At 40.1% G+C, this 17,085-nt stretch overlaps 1 protein-coding gene across 6 annotated transcripts in view; it reads right to left on the reverse strand.

Moving 5' to 3' along the window:
* Positions 1-1,858: 1,858 nt before the first annotated feature.
* FBLN2 (fibulin 2) overlaps positions 1,859-17,085 on the reverse strand; it is a 113,431-nt gene continuing 98,204 nt past the window's right edge. For all 6 annotated transcript variants that reach the window (XM_035337646.1, XM_035337644.1, XM_035337643.1 and 3 more), the window contains 8 exons: positions 15,738-15,875; positions 15,279-15,422; positions 11,849-11,977; positions 11,205-11,330; positions 9,682-9,798; positions 8,711-8,839; positions 4,702-4,825; positions 1,859-3,567 (listed from right to left, as the gene is read on the reverse strand). In XM_035337646.1, the coding sequence (XP_035193537.1) occupies positions 3,210-3,567; positions 4,702-4,825; positions 8,711-8,839; positions 9,682-9,798; positions 11,205-11,330; positions 11,849-11,977; positions 15,279-15,422; positions 15,738-15,875 (1,265 nt within the window). In that variant the 3' untranslated portion in view covers positions 1,859-3,209. The remainder of the gene's footprint in view (positions 3,568-4,701; positions 4,826-8,710; positions 8,840-9,681; positions 9,799-11,204; positions 11,331-11,848; positions 11,978-15,278; positions 15,423-15,737; positions 15,876-17,085) is intronic.

A 17,085-nucleotide genomic window follows, 5' to 3' on the forward strand; every position in this document is an offset into this window, starting at 1 on the left:
AACAATGAGAAGGAAGCTCACCTTTTTCCCCTGCTCTCTGGAATACCTACGCTTGTGCTGCTACAGGTGTTTCAAAGGGACCTTTGCACAGGAGACTCTCATGCTCTGATGTTAAAACTTATTGCAGTTTATTCCCTATTACAGCTTTAGCCTCAAAGAATGATCCAAACCATAAAATCCATAAGTTTGAAGTATGTTTCTGTCCTAAATAATTACTAAGGGATAACATATAAAGGAGGAGAGAAATAAAGGTGAATAAAGTTCTGTTTGTGGGATCTTAGAGCTAATCGTAGAGTCCTGGACCATTGAAATCTGCAGCTTGCTCTCCGTGATGGACAGCCACACTCCTGTCTTCCACTGTGAGGACAAGCAAGGTGCAATCCGAGCACTTTGATACTTCTTCTCTATAACAGACCCACAGAAGAAAGCTAGCACCAACTAGTCAGCACCTATAGCAATCCACATATATGTATTTTTTACACACAAAGAGATAGGAAAATACTTCCTCCCTGGTGCAAAAAGGAAACAATTCCAAATACTAGCTACAAACATCTTTCTCACCCATCTACCGCTATTTGTAGCATTTCAACCGCTTGTTAAGTATATTCCAGTCAAAAGAAATCCTTATGTGTCAATCTGTAATTGACCCACTCAAACCTCCAGGACAAACACAGGTTTTCATTTCTTCTTCCTTCCCGTGGTACATCTGATCTTACTCAGTCTCTGGGATCACTGGATCTCCCAAGAAATACTAATGACAAGTACAAAGAGGTCAGATTTCAAAGAGGCAGGGAGTAAATAACCTGAAAAATTAAACAGAACATGCATTGTTCAGAAAGGTCACATAAAGCCCATTTCCAATTTGGGGAACACGTGCAATTATCTACCACAAGCCTTTGCTTTGACCAGTTGCACTAAGCAACCGTTTATACCCATATTGAATGCCTGCTGCACACAGTGCTGATGAAGGCTTTTTTTTAAGCAACATAGCATTTCTCTTATAATCGTATGCAAAGACTTGCCTAAAACTTTCTTCATCAACTACCTGTCTAGAAAATGAAAAGTCTGTGCTACAAACTGCCAGATCTTTAATATGATTGACTATGGTTGTTTTTAGTCAGCAGAAGGTCTCCAAGTAACAAATGGCTTGTCCATTTGTTCTCTGACAAGAAAGACTGTCAAGGCTTGAATATCATTTACACTCAATCAAATACTAATGCTGATGGAAAACTCTGGGTTTCAGTGACTCTTGATGTGCCCCGCTGGGGCATGGAGAAATGTTTCACCACTTAGCATGTATAGTGTGTAATGAATCTGGAAGGCTCTCCTGCTCGTTCTTGCAGTTGCCTCTTCATCTTGCCAGGCCTGTAGCTGTAAGATATGTATTAATTGAGAGGACGAACTGCATATACATGTTTCTCTGGTGGCACTTCTTTGCTAAAAGCTTATGAAACTGTTAAGTATGGAAAACAAAAGATAGACGAAAGAACACTTACAAAATTATTTTTATAGGAAAAAAAAAAAAAGAGAGAAGCTTGATGTATGCAAACTTGCAGATATCCCATATTTTACGACTGGTGAATAGGAATGATTTTTCTCTAGTAATGGGTATTTGTGATGTTAGATACAGAAAGATTTCTGCTTTATTATTGATAAGGGAGACCAAATTAAAGAAGTAACTTACTGGAAGTGGTAGAAGTTGACCTTGGGATATAATGAATACAGTACATCTTTCCTCTCAGCCTATAGGTAGTGTTCACAAGATTTTAAGCTGCACTTCAAACAAATATACAATATAATAAAAGTGTTGATCATGGCATAAAAAGCCAGAAGAATAGAATTTCCTTTTTTTTTTTTCTTAAATGTACATGCTGCTCAAAACAAGATGGACTGTAGAAAAGAATAGATTATTAAACCACAGTGTAGTAAACATCAATATATTGTAGCTATGTTTTTCCGTTAAAACATTTTACAGTGTAATTATAGCTGGAACAAAAGAAGCTCAGTAAATTTCAACACTGGAGCTTTTTTTCTTCTTTGGAAAAAAGAGAAGTTCTGATGTTCATTTCTAAATTCTAACAAATACTTTGATTATACTAAGCTTTACCACATCTGGCCTTGAGAGCTTTGGACTTCATCCAGTTTCCTGTGGAACTAGAGGAAATCCAGTTCAAAACTTAAGTCGTGCTATTTCTAAATGGCATAATACAGACTGCCAATTTAACTCCCATTTTCCTCTGTGTCATTTGGTAACACAGCTGAAGTTATTTTCCTGAAGAACAGAAGCAACTCCCCTTTTGTTTATTTAAAACTGCAAATAATTCCTCAGTGGTACACCCAAGATTTAAAATAAGGGACAGCAGTTGATTATTTTATTATTTCCTTGTTTTCTCTTGGAAAACATTCCTTTAAGAATTACAATACATATAATCTACACGTATAGTAACCTAAACAGAATGGGTTTGTGTGGAAAGGAATTCAGGAACCTATAATGACAACTACTAGAAATGGCGATGCAAACTTTTACCCTAAAGCATGATACACTCTGAAGGCCATGGTCTTGCAAAAACTTGGAACATGAACGGTCCTACTAAAGCACGGCTCAGTCATAGGCTTGTTCACTTGTGGAGTTTTATTTTATTTATATATATATTTTAGGCAACATATTATAAAAGATGGAAGGAGAAAACAAACCTGTAATATGAGGTGAGCTAACCATCAATGTATGCACATAGCTCTTGACGCAGCATCTCAACACAGAGAAACCTCAGTGGCCAAACTAAGTTTGTGTAGTAAAGAAAAATTGGTCAAGGTTTTTCAACTTAATGGCAAACAGCAATGCTCCCAAGTGAACAACTTTCCTCTCTAGTGCAATACCTTGCAGATGTGACTAAACCTAAAAATAATTTCTAAGAAAAGATTCCAGCATTTAACATAATGTATGTACTGCCTTTCTAATCCTTCTTTCACTCATTGTCAAATGATGATGTGAAGAATTACATAACAAACAAACAAACAAACAAAAAAAAAAAAACAAAAAGAAAAAAAATTAACTTAATTTACACAACCAGTAAAAAAAAAAAAGTTTAAAGCAATGATAGAAAAATAATATAAAGGCTAGATACATTAAATGCCAGTTCAACAGTATTAAGCTTTGGTAGAACAGGTAAAGAGCATAGCACCAATAAATTCCAATGTCAATACATGCTTCAGTATGCATGAGCTGTGATGAAAATGTAAATTTTGGCAAGAAAAGTAGTGTATGTTCCCTGACGCCACAGTTTCATTTCAACATCTAACAGAAAGTCTTTGGGCTCTTTCACTTGTCGTTGAAGATAGACAATGCCTGTGTATGAGTTCAGCCTTCGAGTGCTGAAGTAGTTTTCTTCATTTCCTTTGTTGATAGTGAGGATTATGTTGTCTCCAGCATAGGCAGGTGATGGTCCAATACGGAAAATATGAGCTGGGACCATGATATTGGTTTGGAAGTTCAGCTGATAGTAGGTAATACGCACTGGGGTATTTTGGCAGTCCAGATAATTAAAGCAACTGATACGTTCACACCTCCTAAGAGAATGAAAAAAAAAAAAAAAAAGTGTCCTTGTAATAGCAGGTAAAAATATATGTATTTCAAAGAAGTGCAAAGTCAACAAAGTCTTCATCCTGTGCTAAACAAAGAGGAGCACCAAACTTCAGCTGTGTAATTACCATTTGCTTGTTCTGCTTTTACAGTGCCCAGAAAGCATTGGTAAATGATACAGTTGTCAGAGTACAACAGTGGAAGACAATGATCATGGACAGGGATAGTGTTGTTGGGAAGCTCCACAGCAAGAAAAGAGCCAGATTCATGCTGCAAGCAGCACAGAGCTTGTCTGTGATTCATCATTGACAGCACAAGCTTGGGACACTGCTCCAAGAAAACCAGAACAAGGGAATGGAAAGCAAGCTCCTCAAGCAAAGCTTCTAGTTCTATAAGGCAGGAAAAGTATGTTTTAAGTCATAAAGCAACTGTGATTTCCTATGGTGAATACAGCTTTGCACTTTTGAAGAAAGGAGGTTCTCTCCATGCTCCTCCCTATTTCTGTCTCTCTTGCAATTCAGTATTATTTCCCCCTTCTGCAACTCAAGATTATTTTTAAACTTTCCTCTGGCTTTCCAAAATGCTGGAAGCCGTTGAGACCAGGAGATTTTGGGGCCCCAAGACCTCTCAGTGGTTTAGGAACTGGGTGCTACTAGGTACAATGTTTCTGGAACCTGTCAAGCTTCTTATCCTGCTCCTCCTTCAATATTTCAACCATCTCTGAGGAACTGCAATTTGAATATTAAACAGGGAACCCTAAAACCACTACAAGAGTGGTGCACTAAGCAGCCTAGCAGTTACTGCAATAATATAAGCAACGGGGATTATTTTTTAAAACTTAAATGTAAACAGAGCCCTTTTTCAAAGATGGCAAACATGAGAAAGCATGACTAAAGCTCCGGTGACTGCCGTTACAGCAGCTGGAGAGCAAAGAGAGGCCCTAGGGTTTGGAAGAAGAGGGAAAAATGGACAGAAACTCTGTATTTGGAAAGTCTTGTTGCTTCAGGCACCAAAACAACTTGCTACAGCTCTAAGCATGTACAGCCACCCCCAAGGCAAAGCACTATGTAACAGTCCACCAGGGGACACGGCTGCTCACTTTGCTGCACCCCGGTACTTACATGTCAGTCACTTTTCTGTAGTTGGAAGGGCACTCGAAGGACAGGCAGCGGAAGCTGCCCTGGATGTTATAGCAAGACTCTGCAGCTGAACAGTTATGGGTTCCTATTGCACATTCATCGATATCTAACAAGAAGAAATCCAAGGGAAAAGATAGGGTAAGTAATCACAACTTGTGGGCTGCAATATATCTTCTGCGGAAAAAAAGTTCCTTCCTTGACATTATCAGTTAATAGAAGTTGACAGTACCATTCAGCGCTGCATGCAATAAACAAGGGAGCCCACTCTTTGTGAGCAGCGTGTGATCCTTTCCATGCTTTGGCACAGACCTTCCCTCCGTGGCAGAGGCCATGGCCAGCTGCAGCCACCCATGGCACGGCCAGGGCTGGCCTTCTGCCACAGGGGAGGTTTGTTTCTTTACATGTGCTTTGCAAACGTTTCCACACTCCTGCAAACCTAGCTATTCTCATTCCAGACACTTCTGATACAACACAGAGATTAACTTTCAGTGCAGAACAAGCATCAGAAGGATAAAAGTTCTTAAAACCCAAGATCTCCCTGTCTTGCAGCTTCCTTCTGCAATAAAACAAAACATTGAAGGTTCAAAACAAACACGAACATCTAGACAGAACTGTCGAACTGTCTGTGTTATTTTCTCTTGCTCCTGATGTGTCAGAGATCTGTCATTAGGAATATTATAAGCTAGGCTGAAAGGGAACAGAATAATAACCAGATAGCGGTAGTCTGAGGCAGAGGAAACCTAAACTCCTCAGACCACCCCGCAGCTGCTGTGTAAGATTTCCCCAGCAGTTCCGACGGAAGATAGTTTTTAAACAGTTTCCTGAAAGTGATGAGCCAATTTTTCCAGCTTCACGGGTCAGTGGTAGTCCCTGAACCACAGTTCCTTGCCTCAAGCAATGTCTTGCAAGGTGTTTCTAAACAACACTCGTATGTTGTTCAGCGTGCGAGCACAGCGCGTGCGGTAAGTCAGTAGCTGGGGAAGCAGCTAAGTGGTCTCACATGGCAGAGCCCTGCAGGGCCCTGTGCACTCTGCAGGCACTGTGTGTGAGCACCGAGGACAGGCAGTCCTTGATGAAAGGGCACTGCTATAAGCCCCTCACACACTGCCTAGCGTTTGTGTGACCGTAATGGATCCTCCTTCATGGAGGAGGCTGTAAAACGCCCGCACACCAAACAAGCATTCCCCAGGATACCCAGCCTGCAGGAGGGGACACCCCTCCCCAGAGGGATCCCATAAAATGGACTGGGGAGGGACATCCTATGCCTGCCTACACGTTCGTCATTCACAGCCTATTGATAGGATAAGTTATAAGTAGGAATAAACAAATGCCATCAGAACATAACTGACTGGTGTTAAAAGCAAGCCAGGGTTTCTCGCTGACTTTTTGAGAGTTGATAAAGCCGGGCTATGTCAGCAGAAGGATTTACCCACACATGGGGGTTGCTCTAGATTAAAGCAGGGGGCAAATACAAACCAAAGTAACCACTGCTGTACAGCTACATAATCCAGGAGAGCTAGGCTCCACCAGCCTGACTGTTACGAAATATGGGAATTTAAGAACAAAATGTTAGAACAAGAGTCACATTAATATATATATATGTATCTCCCCATTATAAGTAAAGTTGCAGAAGGCAACAAAGCTCAAAGACACTTAATAGCCTGGAGCATAAATGTGGTTACCTAAATGATACATATACACAAGCCCAAGCCATGGACCTTAAAATGCTGAAAACCAGATGCAATAACAAGAATCCAGCTTGAGCAGAAAATATTGGCAAAGACCTCGCAGTCACATTGTGTACTCCCAAATGTCTAGACTACGCACGGAGGCTTTAAAATGAAATAAATGCTAACAGACAAACCACGTGAACTGTGTAGGACTCCGCAGTTCTGCCAGTTGTCACAGAGGAGAGAGACTCTTTGGAGGAAAACTATAACTTCCCTCTGCCTCCATTCCCCTGGGATGAGAACTGATCTCATGCACTGCACTGACTGGTTTAAAAGTCTTGCAAAGAAAAGTATACAATAGGAAGTAAGAGAGAATCAAAGTAAATTAAATCCCTTGCTGGTTCTCAGAAGTGCCCCTAGGTGAAAAGAAAATTTCTTCCATATTGCAGCCATTGTCATGAAAACACTAACTTCACCAGTCTGGCTCTGCTGCAAAATACCATACACAGTTTCTCCAAAAAGATCCATATGTTGAGATTGTTATATGAGATTCAGCTCATTCATCTGAAAAAGGGGGAACAAAGAACATAGCACCCGTAACTCTTCAGAACTGGTCAGATGATGAGCAAGTGAGGCCAGATCTTCACCTGGTGGAAACCAGTATAAGCTTCTTGAGTTTAATCCAGCTGACATCAGCTCAGACTGTTTCTCTGAGCGTGTTTTCAGAAGACCTCAGTGCGTAAGCCTGCCCAAACCTGTAACTACACGCTTGTAGAGCTCACAAGTCTACGCTGCATGTTCATTTGTGAAAAAATATAAAAAATAAAAATAAAAAAATAGGGTGGACCCATACCCAAGGGGTTACTTCCAATGCCCGACCAAATGCCAGCTTACCCAGCCATCCACAGCGCTGCTGCACATCTGCTAAGTTCTGCAAGTCAGCCAACTTCACCCTCTAAGGAGGGTGCATGTACCGGATGGTAAAGGACCTTTGAAAAGTTTTTGCAAGCGTTACCATATAACTCACTTAGCAGGGCTAGTGAGCCCAATAGAAGCCATTTGCACAAAGGGTGAGCATGCAGTGAGGATTTCACATGACAGACAATGCAAGTGCAATCCATAGATCCATGTGGCAAACATTTTTCTTTCTCCTCTAGCACTTGGAGCACCCTGGGTACCTCCAGCTCAGGAGAGCTGTGCTGGCAGATGAATGCAGTGACTCACACTGTTAACTCTGGAAGACATCCTCGTCTCAAATCTCAGTGCTGGCAGAGGTGGCAACTAACCTGCCAGCATTCAAAATTAACAGGAAAAAAAAAATACAGGAAATTCATAGCTGCAGGTTTTCTAAAGGTGACTTTTACATAAGGATTTAAATGCACAGGGGTACATCTGGAGTTGGATTCTGAAGTCGTACTCAAAAACATATTAAAAAAAATAATTCATTGTCATTCAGTTTAATTCTCTGCTCCAAAGGCAGGATCAAGCATGCTTATACCATTCATGATTTACACAGCGCAAATTCACTGCAGTTACCACTAAGAAGAGAATTTAAGCATAGGAGAATAGGAGATACCTAAACAAAAGCTACGTGAAGAGTTCCTGAAAAACTAAGAGCAGGAAATGCCTGGTAGTTAGTGTAACCGACTGCAGGAATGCATGTAGAGTACATAAAGGTAATCAGGTCTTCAATCATCATTACAGTCAGTGCATCCTCTGGAAATGGGGGATTTTTACTTCAAAACCAGACAGCTGCATACCAGATGAAAAACACGAGGCACCCAGAATACGTTTCTATAATCCTGGAGAAAAGGGCTGTGTGGGAGGAGGATACATGTCATTTACACTAACATCTACAAATACCAACATATTTAAGCCTATGTGGCAGACTTCTGAATGTTCCAATCCCCATTACAGCTCCTGCATTCTCTTTCCTAGTTTTCTGGGGCAGGAAACTGCAACTTTTAATGAAGCCACAGATTTGAACATCTGGCACCTCTAAATAAACAGATCTGATGAGCCAAGGTGCACATACAGCCTGTGCAAGCAATGAGATGCCCCTGTTTGGATGATGATGGGAGCTCCCTTAGGAACTCAAACAACCAGCTCACATCTATAGCTATCTCACTTCTTTTTTCTAACACGGGAAAAAAAAAAGACATTGTAGATACCAATATCTGTCAATTTTGTCAAATAGTGGCATTTTAACAATGACTAATATCTAAACTGGAGACTTGATTGAATAATTGTAATGTTTTAGATCATTCCAAGGATTAAACCTTCATGACATAATGCTTTCAGTTCATTAAGCTCCTCATTACCTCGACAGGTTCTTCCATTTGCTGCCATGGTATATCCCTGCTCAGGACAAGCACACTGATAACTACCAGGAACATTCACACAGCGGAAAGTACAAAGAATGCCTGCACTCTGCGTGCACTCATCGATATCTGGAAAACAAACAAGCAACAACAACAAAAAAAAAACACAATTACAAACATTTGAAAAAAAAAAAAAAAAGAAAAAGAAAAACGGTCATCTCAAAAGTGAGGCTGTAGAACAGCAGGAAGTTCTTATATAGCAAATTTATAAAATAATTTTATAAAATATTCTTAAAGAATGCAGCCATGAAGGTTTGATATTGGTCTAGGATGGCTGATTGTGCTTTCTGAAATGCTGAACATGAGTGCTTCATGGACTCACGGAACAGCACGGTAAGTCTCGGCACATCTGGATTTGAAAATCTCATCACGGTACCTCTGAAATTCTTCCTCTAGGATTGCTTGGGGGAGCTGCCTTGTGCTTGGAAGAATATGGGTTTCTTCACCATTTCTTGAATAGAGACTCTCCAAACTATGTGTCAGTATTGGTAACTTTAAAAGGAAAAGGTAAAACCCTTCCTGTCTCCATTCCGATCACTCTGCAACCCACCACCAGCAGAAGTCAGAGCAAGCCCTCACCCAGCCTCGTCTGAATGTAAGTTTTAGCCAGTGCAGTATAAATAAATATCTCTTCCCTCCTAATTTTTTCAGTCATTAGCTGTAGCCCCATGAATCAGTAGTGTCACTGGTTGTATGGTCACACAGACATCTTCCAGCCCCAAGTAGGCATGAAAATGAACTGAATGTTCCAATAGCTGGAGTTCTCTTTTGCTTTCTCTGCAGCGGGGTGTAACTCACAATCACCCTCAGGCATTGCCTGTGCAGCAGCAGATGCTGTGGAAATTTGGACAGCACTTACTGTTAAAGAGTGTGCACATACTTAACTTGGCCTGACAAAGCAGCAGCCTTACCTTTACAAGAGTGACCATCTTCCCCTAGCTGGAAACCTTGCCTGCAGTAACACTGGTAGGAACCATAAACATTGGCACACTCCTGGCTACAGGGACTTGTATCACATTCGTTCACATCTGTATCCAAAAACAAAGGCACAGAAATTGCTGCAACAGTTCAGGACAGAATCTTTCACTATTTCTTGCCCCTGAGATCAGCTATTAGATCCTTCTAGACATTGTGGATAAGGATGGATTCATTTGTCCCCCAAAGATGTGTCTGCTCCCTAGGCAGGATGCCAAGAAGCATGAGGATGTGTGTTCCACCTAAATTTCATTTCTATATATGCCAATGTAAACACATACATGCAACAAACATTTGTTTCAGACTTTATACGTTACAGTTAATTAAAAATCTGTAACCATTGCCTAAAAAATCATGGGAAACTTCAGAAAGTTCCATTCAATTCAAAATCTATTTTTTCTTTCAAGTTTTGTCACTACTAAGATTCATTTTTATTAAAATTTGAATGAAAAGTCCCCTATTTCAACTTTATTATATTCTCATTTTCTCTCATCTGGAAGAAAAGGAAAAAGCATATGAGTGAAAGGAAGAAAGAGGAGAAGCAAAGATGAAGTAATGAAAGATTTGTTCATGCTGAAATATTTTAAATGAGATCCAAAAGTTTCTAAGTATTTTTTTGGTTGTTTAAATCACAACAAAAGTGACTGCAGAACAAAATATATACCACTATAATATTTTGATTGCTACACATTCTATATATTTTAAAAACAACAATTTACATCAGCTTCAAACTTCTGATAAAAGAAAATTTAAAAAAAGACTATAAGAGAGGTTTTCATTGCAGTGAGGGCTGGTTAATTTGTAAACATTGTAAACATCCAAACCACATATATTAGAAGGCTTCTCCTAAGAGATGCTCTTGAACTCCAGGAGAGTATCTCAGCATATGTTTAAACCACAATGCCCTCTGCTCTTTATACTTCAGTACTTTCCAAAGGTACCTAAAATTACCTAAACAGAGCATCTGACATAGCTTCTAAATGGTGACTGTGCTGGGGGAGGCACAGCTGCTCAAAAGCAGAGGTTGAACAATAACAGCCAATCACTTATCTGTTTTATTGAGGAAACATGGAAGCTAAAGAGATTACTGCTATAAATAAGTCGACAGTAAAAAGAAGACAGGGAGAAGGAAAAGGTGCCCAGAATGCATCTTTGTGTCTTAACTTTGTAATGATATATTGACACTGAATTAGCTGTGTGGAGCCAGCAGCTTTGCCCACCACGTGGGGTGCACACTGCTTGCATGGGAGCGATGGGGAAGCCTTTCAGGTGCATTGCTGACTGGGTGAGTACAAGGCACTAGGATTTGACAACTCTTATCTGACAGGCTGAATGAATTCAGCACCTACAAATTTCAGCATGCATACATCACGGGCTTACTGTATTTGTATTTCACCTCAACTTCTCTAGAGTTTCTTAACTCACAGGGCAAGTACTTCATGGAAAACTTGTCCCATACCTTCGCAATGCTTCCCATCATAAGACAGGCGGAAACCAGAAGAACAAGTGCAATGGTAGGACCCAGGGGTGTTCTCACACGTGTGCTGACACAGGCGTCCAGGGTAATTCCAGCACTCATTTATATCTGCCAGGATAACAAGCGAATCACCTTATAAACAAAAGCATCAAAGGAGATGCAGCAGGGTATTTTTAAGAAGTGTCAGAGATTGATTTGCAGAGCATGAAATGCTGCAACCTCAGGTTTTATGCTGTCTGCTTTTGCGCTATAATTGGTGTATAGTAGTGATAAAATACAAAACGCTGTATCATGGTCTCTTATGAAGAAAGTTGTGAAGACTTCAGAAAGATACATTTCCACAGCAGGAGAAGTATAACCTATAGGAAAATAGTTTGCAGTTGACTTTAATTGATAACCTGCAGCAAAACTAAACCCAAGGACACTTGGTCCATACTCATAGCACAAAGTGGCAGAGCTCTAAGTGGCTGGTCGACGGAACGACGGCTTTTTGGAGGTGATTCCATTATCTTCTGAGACACTGCATTGCAGAACTAATAACTGCACACTACAATAGTGCTAAATACTGCCTTGAGGTCCAAGACTCAATCAATCAGTCGTTTCATCTGATCTTGTGCCTTACATACCAATGCAGGTTCTGCTGAATGCATCATACTGATAGCCCATCTTGCAGTCACAGCGATAAGCCCCAGGAAGATTATGACAAATCTGTCCTTCGCCGCAACGGTGTACACCAGTTTGACATTCATCCACATCTGCAGAACCAGAGGGAGCAATTAGTTTAAATACTGTTTAAAAAACTAAAATAAGTAAACAACTCAGTAACAGGAACAGAAACTGTTAGGGTCGTCCATAGGACAGAGCAGATAGAATATCAGTTTTTCTCACTCTATTCTGAGTCAGCTTTACATATCTCTGAGTTAAACTTCTGAAAAGCAATAAATTATTTTAAAGTGAAAATGACAACTTGAAATGCAACAGAGCTTTCCAGCATATTCTGCATTTCAGTGTAAACACATTTTGATTCTGATCAAACCATGACATTTAAACACCCTATTCTGATGTTCTGCCATTGTGTGAGTCACTGCAAGCCTTTTAAAGCAAAACAAGCCAGAAATTCTGCTCATCCCTTGAACTAAAGCAATTACTATTTTCATCTCCAGCTGCCCTTTCAATGCTGCTTCTGCTGTCTACCTTTTGCTCTTTCCCACTGTTGATCTTTTTTCTTTTCTCAATCAACTCACATTTTTATATTCCTCATGGTCTCTCATCTGAAATCCAATACTAACAAATTAGTTGCTCTTCCACTCACATGCACCATTTCCAACCTCATTTTACAAATCCTCAGATGAAGATGAGAGCTTTCAATACAGGCTGATTTACAGGACTTGCAACATGACTAAATAGCTCATCAGTACTTAACAAATCCCTGTTACCATGTGACAAGCATCAAAAACTCTGATTAACCCACAGAAACTTGTATTTCTTCGAGCACTGAGTGCTGCCATTTCCTAAGCCATCAGATCCTGCTTCCTTCCTGTTATCCACATCTTCAACCACTTTGACAATCCAAGCCCCTGCTCATGTCCAATTAATTAGGAAGGCCGTCTAAAGCTGGGGGGTTCTCCTTTCAGCAGTGCTTTCAGTCACTGCCCTATTTGAAGCCATAAATTCAAACTATTTCATTTCAAAGGGTTCCTGGGTGGCTCCATATCAAGCAACAGCCTTGGAGAATGCTCAGGAAAGCGGTCACTTGCTGAGTAAATGGCAGAGAAATGGAAGCAAGTTACTCATCACAGACACTTGGATTTGGAGAAGCGAGGACTATCAACCCTGGTGAGAGGTGCAGACAAATATTTTCTTCCATACTTTAGCAGAGATTCCTGCCAATGCAGTCCCTGCTGGCACTGGGGTTAATGATTACAGGGATGCCACTCGCCCAGCGAGGGATTCCTGACAGGCTCACAGATTTCTGCTGACACACTGTCCTCTCATTTTCTTCTAAGAGCAAAGGTAGCATTGAACCAATGAAAATTTAAAATGCAGATACACATCTGTAAATTGTTTTATTTGCAATCAATTCATACGTGCAACCAGCTTGTCCAAAATTATGTATTCCATTGCTTTCAGCCTTTAATTAATTCTCAGATGTTATCTCATCAGGATTACACTAAATTCCATGAAAGTTACAGTATTTTTCAGTTCAATGTAAGAGGTAATTTTTAGTAACTCATTCACTGAAACAGAAAGAATGAACATTTTGAAGAGAGATGAATCCTTTAAACAGAGATGACCGTACAAGTTTAGCTGTGCTGAAGAAGCATGTCCAGATGATGTGTTTACTCCTGTGAGTAAATCTAACTCAAGAATCTAACCATTGTAATGCCTTGAAGAAAACAGTTTTTAGCATAGGGAAGGGAAGGAAGGACTGCATCTTTTTCTTTTTCTTCTCCATGCTCTCCACCTACTCGAAGAAAGTCACACCAACAAATGCCAAAAGACGCAGACTTCACACAGAGCACACACAGCGGAGATCACCAATCAACATTAAGCATTAGCTTTCCTAAACTCAACCAGTGCCATTATACTGGCTCCTTAAAAGCATTGTCCATCATGTAAACTAAAGACAGTAATTACATTGCATTGAGTTACCTCATCATGCCTTAAACATATCAATGCCGTATGAGTAATGGCAATGTCCTGCTCTGTCACATACATACACACACTCACTCTCATCGTGAGACCAACTGATAAAGAAAGCTGGTTCATTCTATAAATAACCAGTTCAAATTTTAGGAAGATAATTTGCTCCAGTCATTAGCAGGGCTTAAAAGCAAGGGCTGTTGGCACCAGACAGGACTTCTGAGTTGCTCAGTGATGGCTGCTGACTTGTGGGGATATAAAAAACAAAATAAAAACAAACAAAAACACCCTGGAACGGTATTAGGAAGGTTTTTCAATTTCTTCAGCTACATGCAAACTGTCCCCATCTACTGCTGCTTCCAAATCTTCCCCACTTTCTCACTTGCAAAGGATAGCCTGGAGAGCCCTGGGAGAAAAATCACGATGGGCAGCAAAGAGCAAAAAGCAGAAAATGGAAGCTTTTTTGACTGGAGTCTTCTGTCTACACCACCAGTTTTGTCTGCAGGTCAATAGTTGTGATCAAATTAGTAGACAGCCTCAAACATGGCTTCTTCCACCATCACAAAAGTGTATTTGTTTATTTTCTACCCTTCTTTTTATTCAGTGGGAACTTAAGTAGAAACCTTTAGGATATCATCACTAGCAGAAGTGCTGATTTGCTATTTCTTTATTTTTCCAGCTCTCACTTTATGATTTCCTACCCCATCTAACACAGGACATAGGGAATTCAAAAATACATAGCCAGCCTTACCAAGGATCAAGCCTTCAGTTCCCTTGTGCCTAGTGTGTTCGTTCATGGAACAAATGTTAATAAGACATGAAATCTGCTATTCTGAGTCAGTAACTCCATATATGCATTGGAACAAATACAAACCAGTATTGAGACACATGCCAGACTTTGTGACTATTTCAAGATTCTTTTCACAAAGAAAATTAGAATTTATCGTAAATGTGCACAACTGGAAGTGAAAGGGAAACACCATTTATAGTGCTACAAAGAACATCCATTTATTGCTACCCCTGTGAGTCCACAAATCCGGTGTTTCCGATTTGCTGCATCCCACAGATTCAGATCATATTGCTTGCAGTGAGAAACTGAACAAAACAGCAAAGGATCATGATTTTGACTGACAGCATGAGATTAAAAAGTAACTAAATCACATTCACTCCAGAAGGGAAGTCAGTAAATCCCATATGCAGTCAAAAGCAATGTCACCCAGTGTACCCAGAGGAACTCCTTGCAGCAGTGAAGCATCCTGGAGTGCAAACAAATCACTGAACTGCTTGGACAGCAAATTCCCATTCCTCAACTAAATTTATGAAGCTGAAGGTAACTCAAAACAGTTATTTTAGAACTGAAATGTACTGTTTCCTCAGGAAGGCACCCTAGCAGAGACTGAAGCCTAAGCTTACCGACGCATCGTGTTCCCTCCTCATTGGAGTGGTAGCCTCTGCTGCATGTCAGCATGTTCCTTTGGCAGGTGTAAGATCCAACGGTATTGATGCAGTTGAATCCTGGTTTACACGGCTCAGGGAGAGATGTGCATTCATTAATATCTAGTGAAAAGAAATGAATTAGAATAGTGAGAGAAGCTATTTAACCCTTCTGGTCTTTTTTTCAGCTCTCACTTCTTTTTCTTCATTTTAATTTACCATTTTCCAAAGATAAGTGTTGATGAAGGTCTGCTATGGTACCAGTTTCAAATTCATTACACGCATCTTTAAAAGAGCAGCAATGTTTAAATTAAGTCACAGCAGGATTTAAGGAAAATTACATGTGGTCAATGCAATTTTACCCTTGGACAGGCTAAAAAAACAGGTGTTGGCCAGCAGTGCTGCACATATTACAAACATATTGCTGGTCACACTTACCAACACAGTTTCCCTCAGGGTCCTGTAAGAATCCATCCATGCAACGTTGCTTTGACTCACAGTAAAACGATCCTTCTGTATTCTGACAAACGAAGTTCACTTTACAACTGTGAGTTCCTCTCTCGCATTCATCAATATCTGTTAATGAGATCAAAACACCAACTTGTGACTAGTTAAACTGTCATTGCCAAGAGTCGTCCTGACTAGTTTAGAGCTTCTTTTCTCAGAAACAAAGTGTCATTTAAATGAGAACCCCAAAATGCCTTTGGGAAATCTGAGGTTTGCGTGTCTTTGCTCTTGAACACCCACTTCAGCACAGGCTTCAGAACGTGGCAGGTTGTCCCGTCACAGGTCTGAGCCCTACCGCTGTGCTTTCAGCATCTCCTGCAACCACGGACCCTGAAACATCTGCAGCTTTAAAATCCTAAAGTCCCAAATTGAAATGAGGAATAAGGGTGCACAAAATGCATACTAGACTATTTCAAAAGCAAAACAGTCTCTCGTACCTCAAGAATTCTAGGTATAAACTGGCCGACTCTGAAGTCGATAATAAAAGGGAACCTCACTTGAGCGGGGCTGGGATTTCACCTTGTGCATAGGCATACATGTATACCTATATGTACTTAAGTACACAGAACAAACACTATCCAACTCTGAAAAGTATTTTGTAAAAACAAAAAAGAATGCAAGGTAGCAGTATTAATAATAAATTTCACTTTTTTTCCTTGCACTGCAGCCATAGCTCAAGACAACTTTCTCATTTTTGTTATATATGTGAACTTCTCTAATTATGATCACCAACATAATGGCTACTTTCTAGGTACACTGAAAACACTTCCTTTTTCAAGGAAAAGCTTTCAAACTCATAAAGCTTGAAAGTTATAAATTTAGTTTCAGACTTATAAATCTACACCCAACTGACCTGTGCTGAGTAGCTGCACAGATCAGCTGCTAACGAGGCACTGCTTCACTTTCCCAACTGAAGAAGCCCCACCTAAGATCCGACATCGGCTATGAACACGTCCGACGGTAACAGGAACATTTAGTCTTGTATGTCATTAATTCTAAGGCTACTTAACAAAAAAATGTACATTTTATAATCTAACTTAACTCTAAGATTAGAAAGCCATTTAGATTGCTAATAAACGTTAGAAATGCCATAGAATCAAACAGAAGACGACTTTCACAGACAGCCTCTTGAAGTAATCCAAGGTTTACTCATGACAGCTGCATAGAAAGCAAGATTTCAGATTATTTCTATTTTATAACCTTATGCTACATGTCAAGAGCTCTTCCTTGGGCATCTCTTACTCCAGCTGTCAGGAAGCTCTTTTTAGTATAAGATTTA

Source organism: Oxyura jamaicensis, chromosome 12 (genome assembly GCF_011077185.1).
Source record: "Oxyura jamaicensis isolate SHBP4307 breed ruddy duck chromosome 12, BPBGC_Ojam_1.0, whole genome shotgun sequence".
Taxonomy (NCBI): Eukaryota; Metazoa; Chordata; class Aves; order Anseriformes; family Anatidae; genus Oxyura; species Oxyura jamaicensis.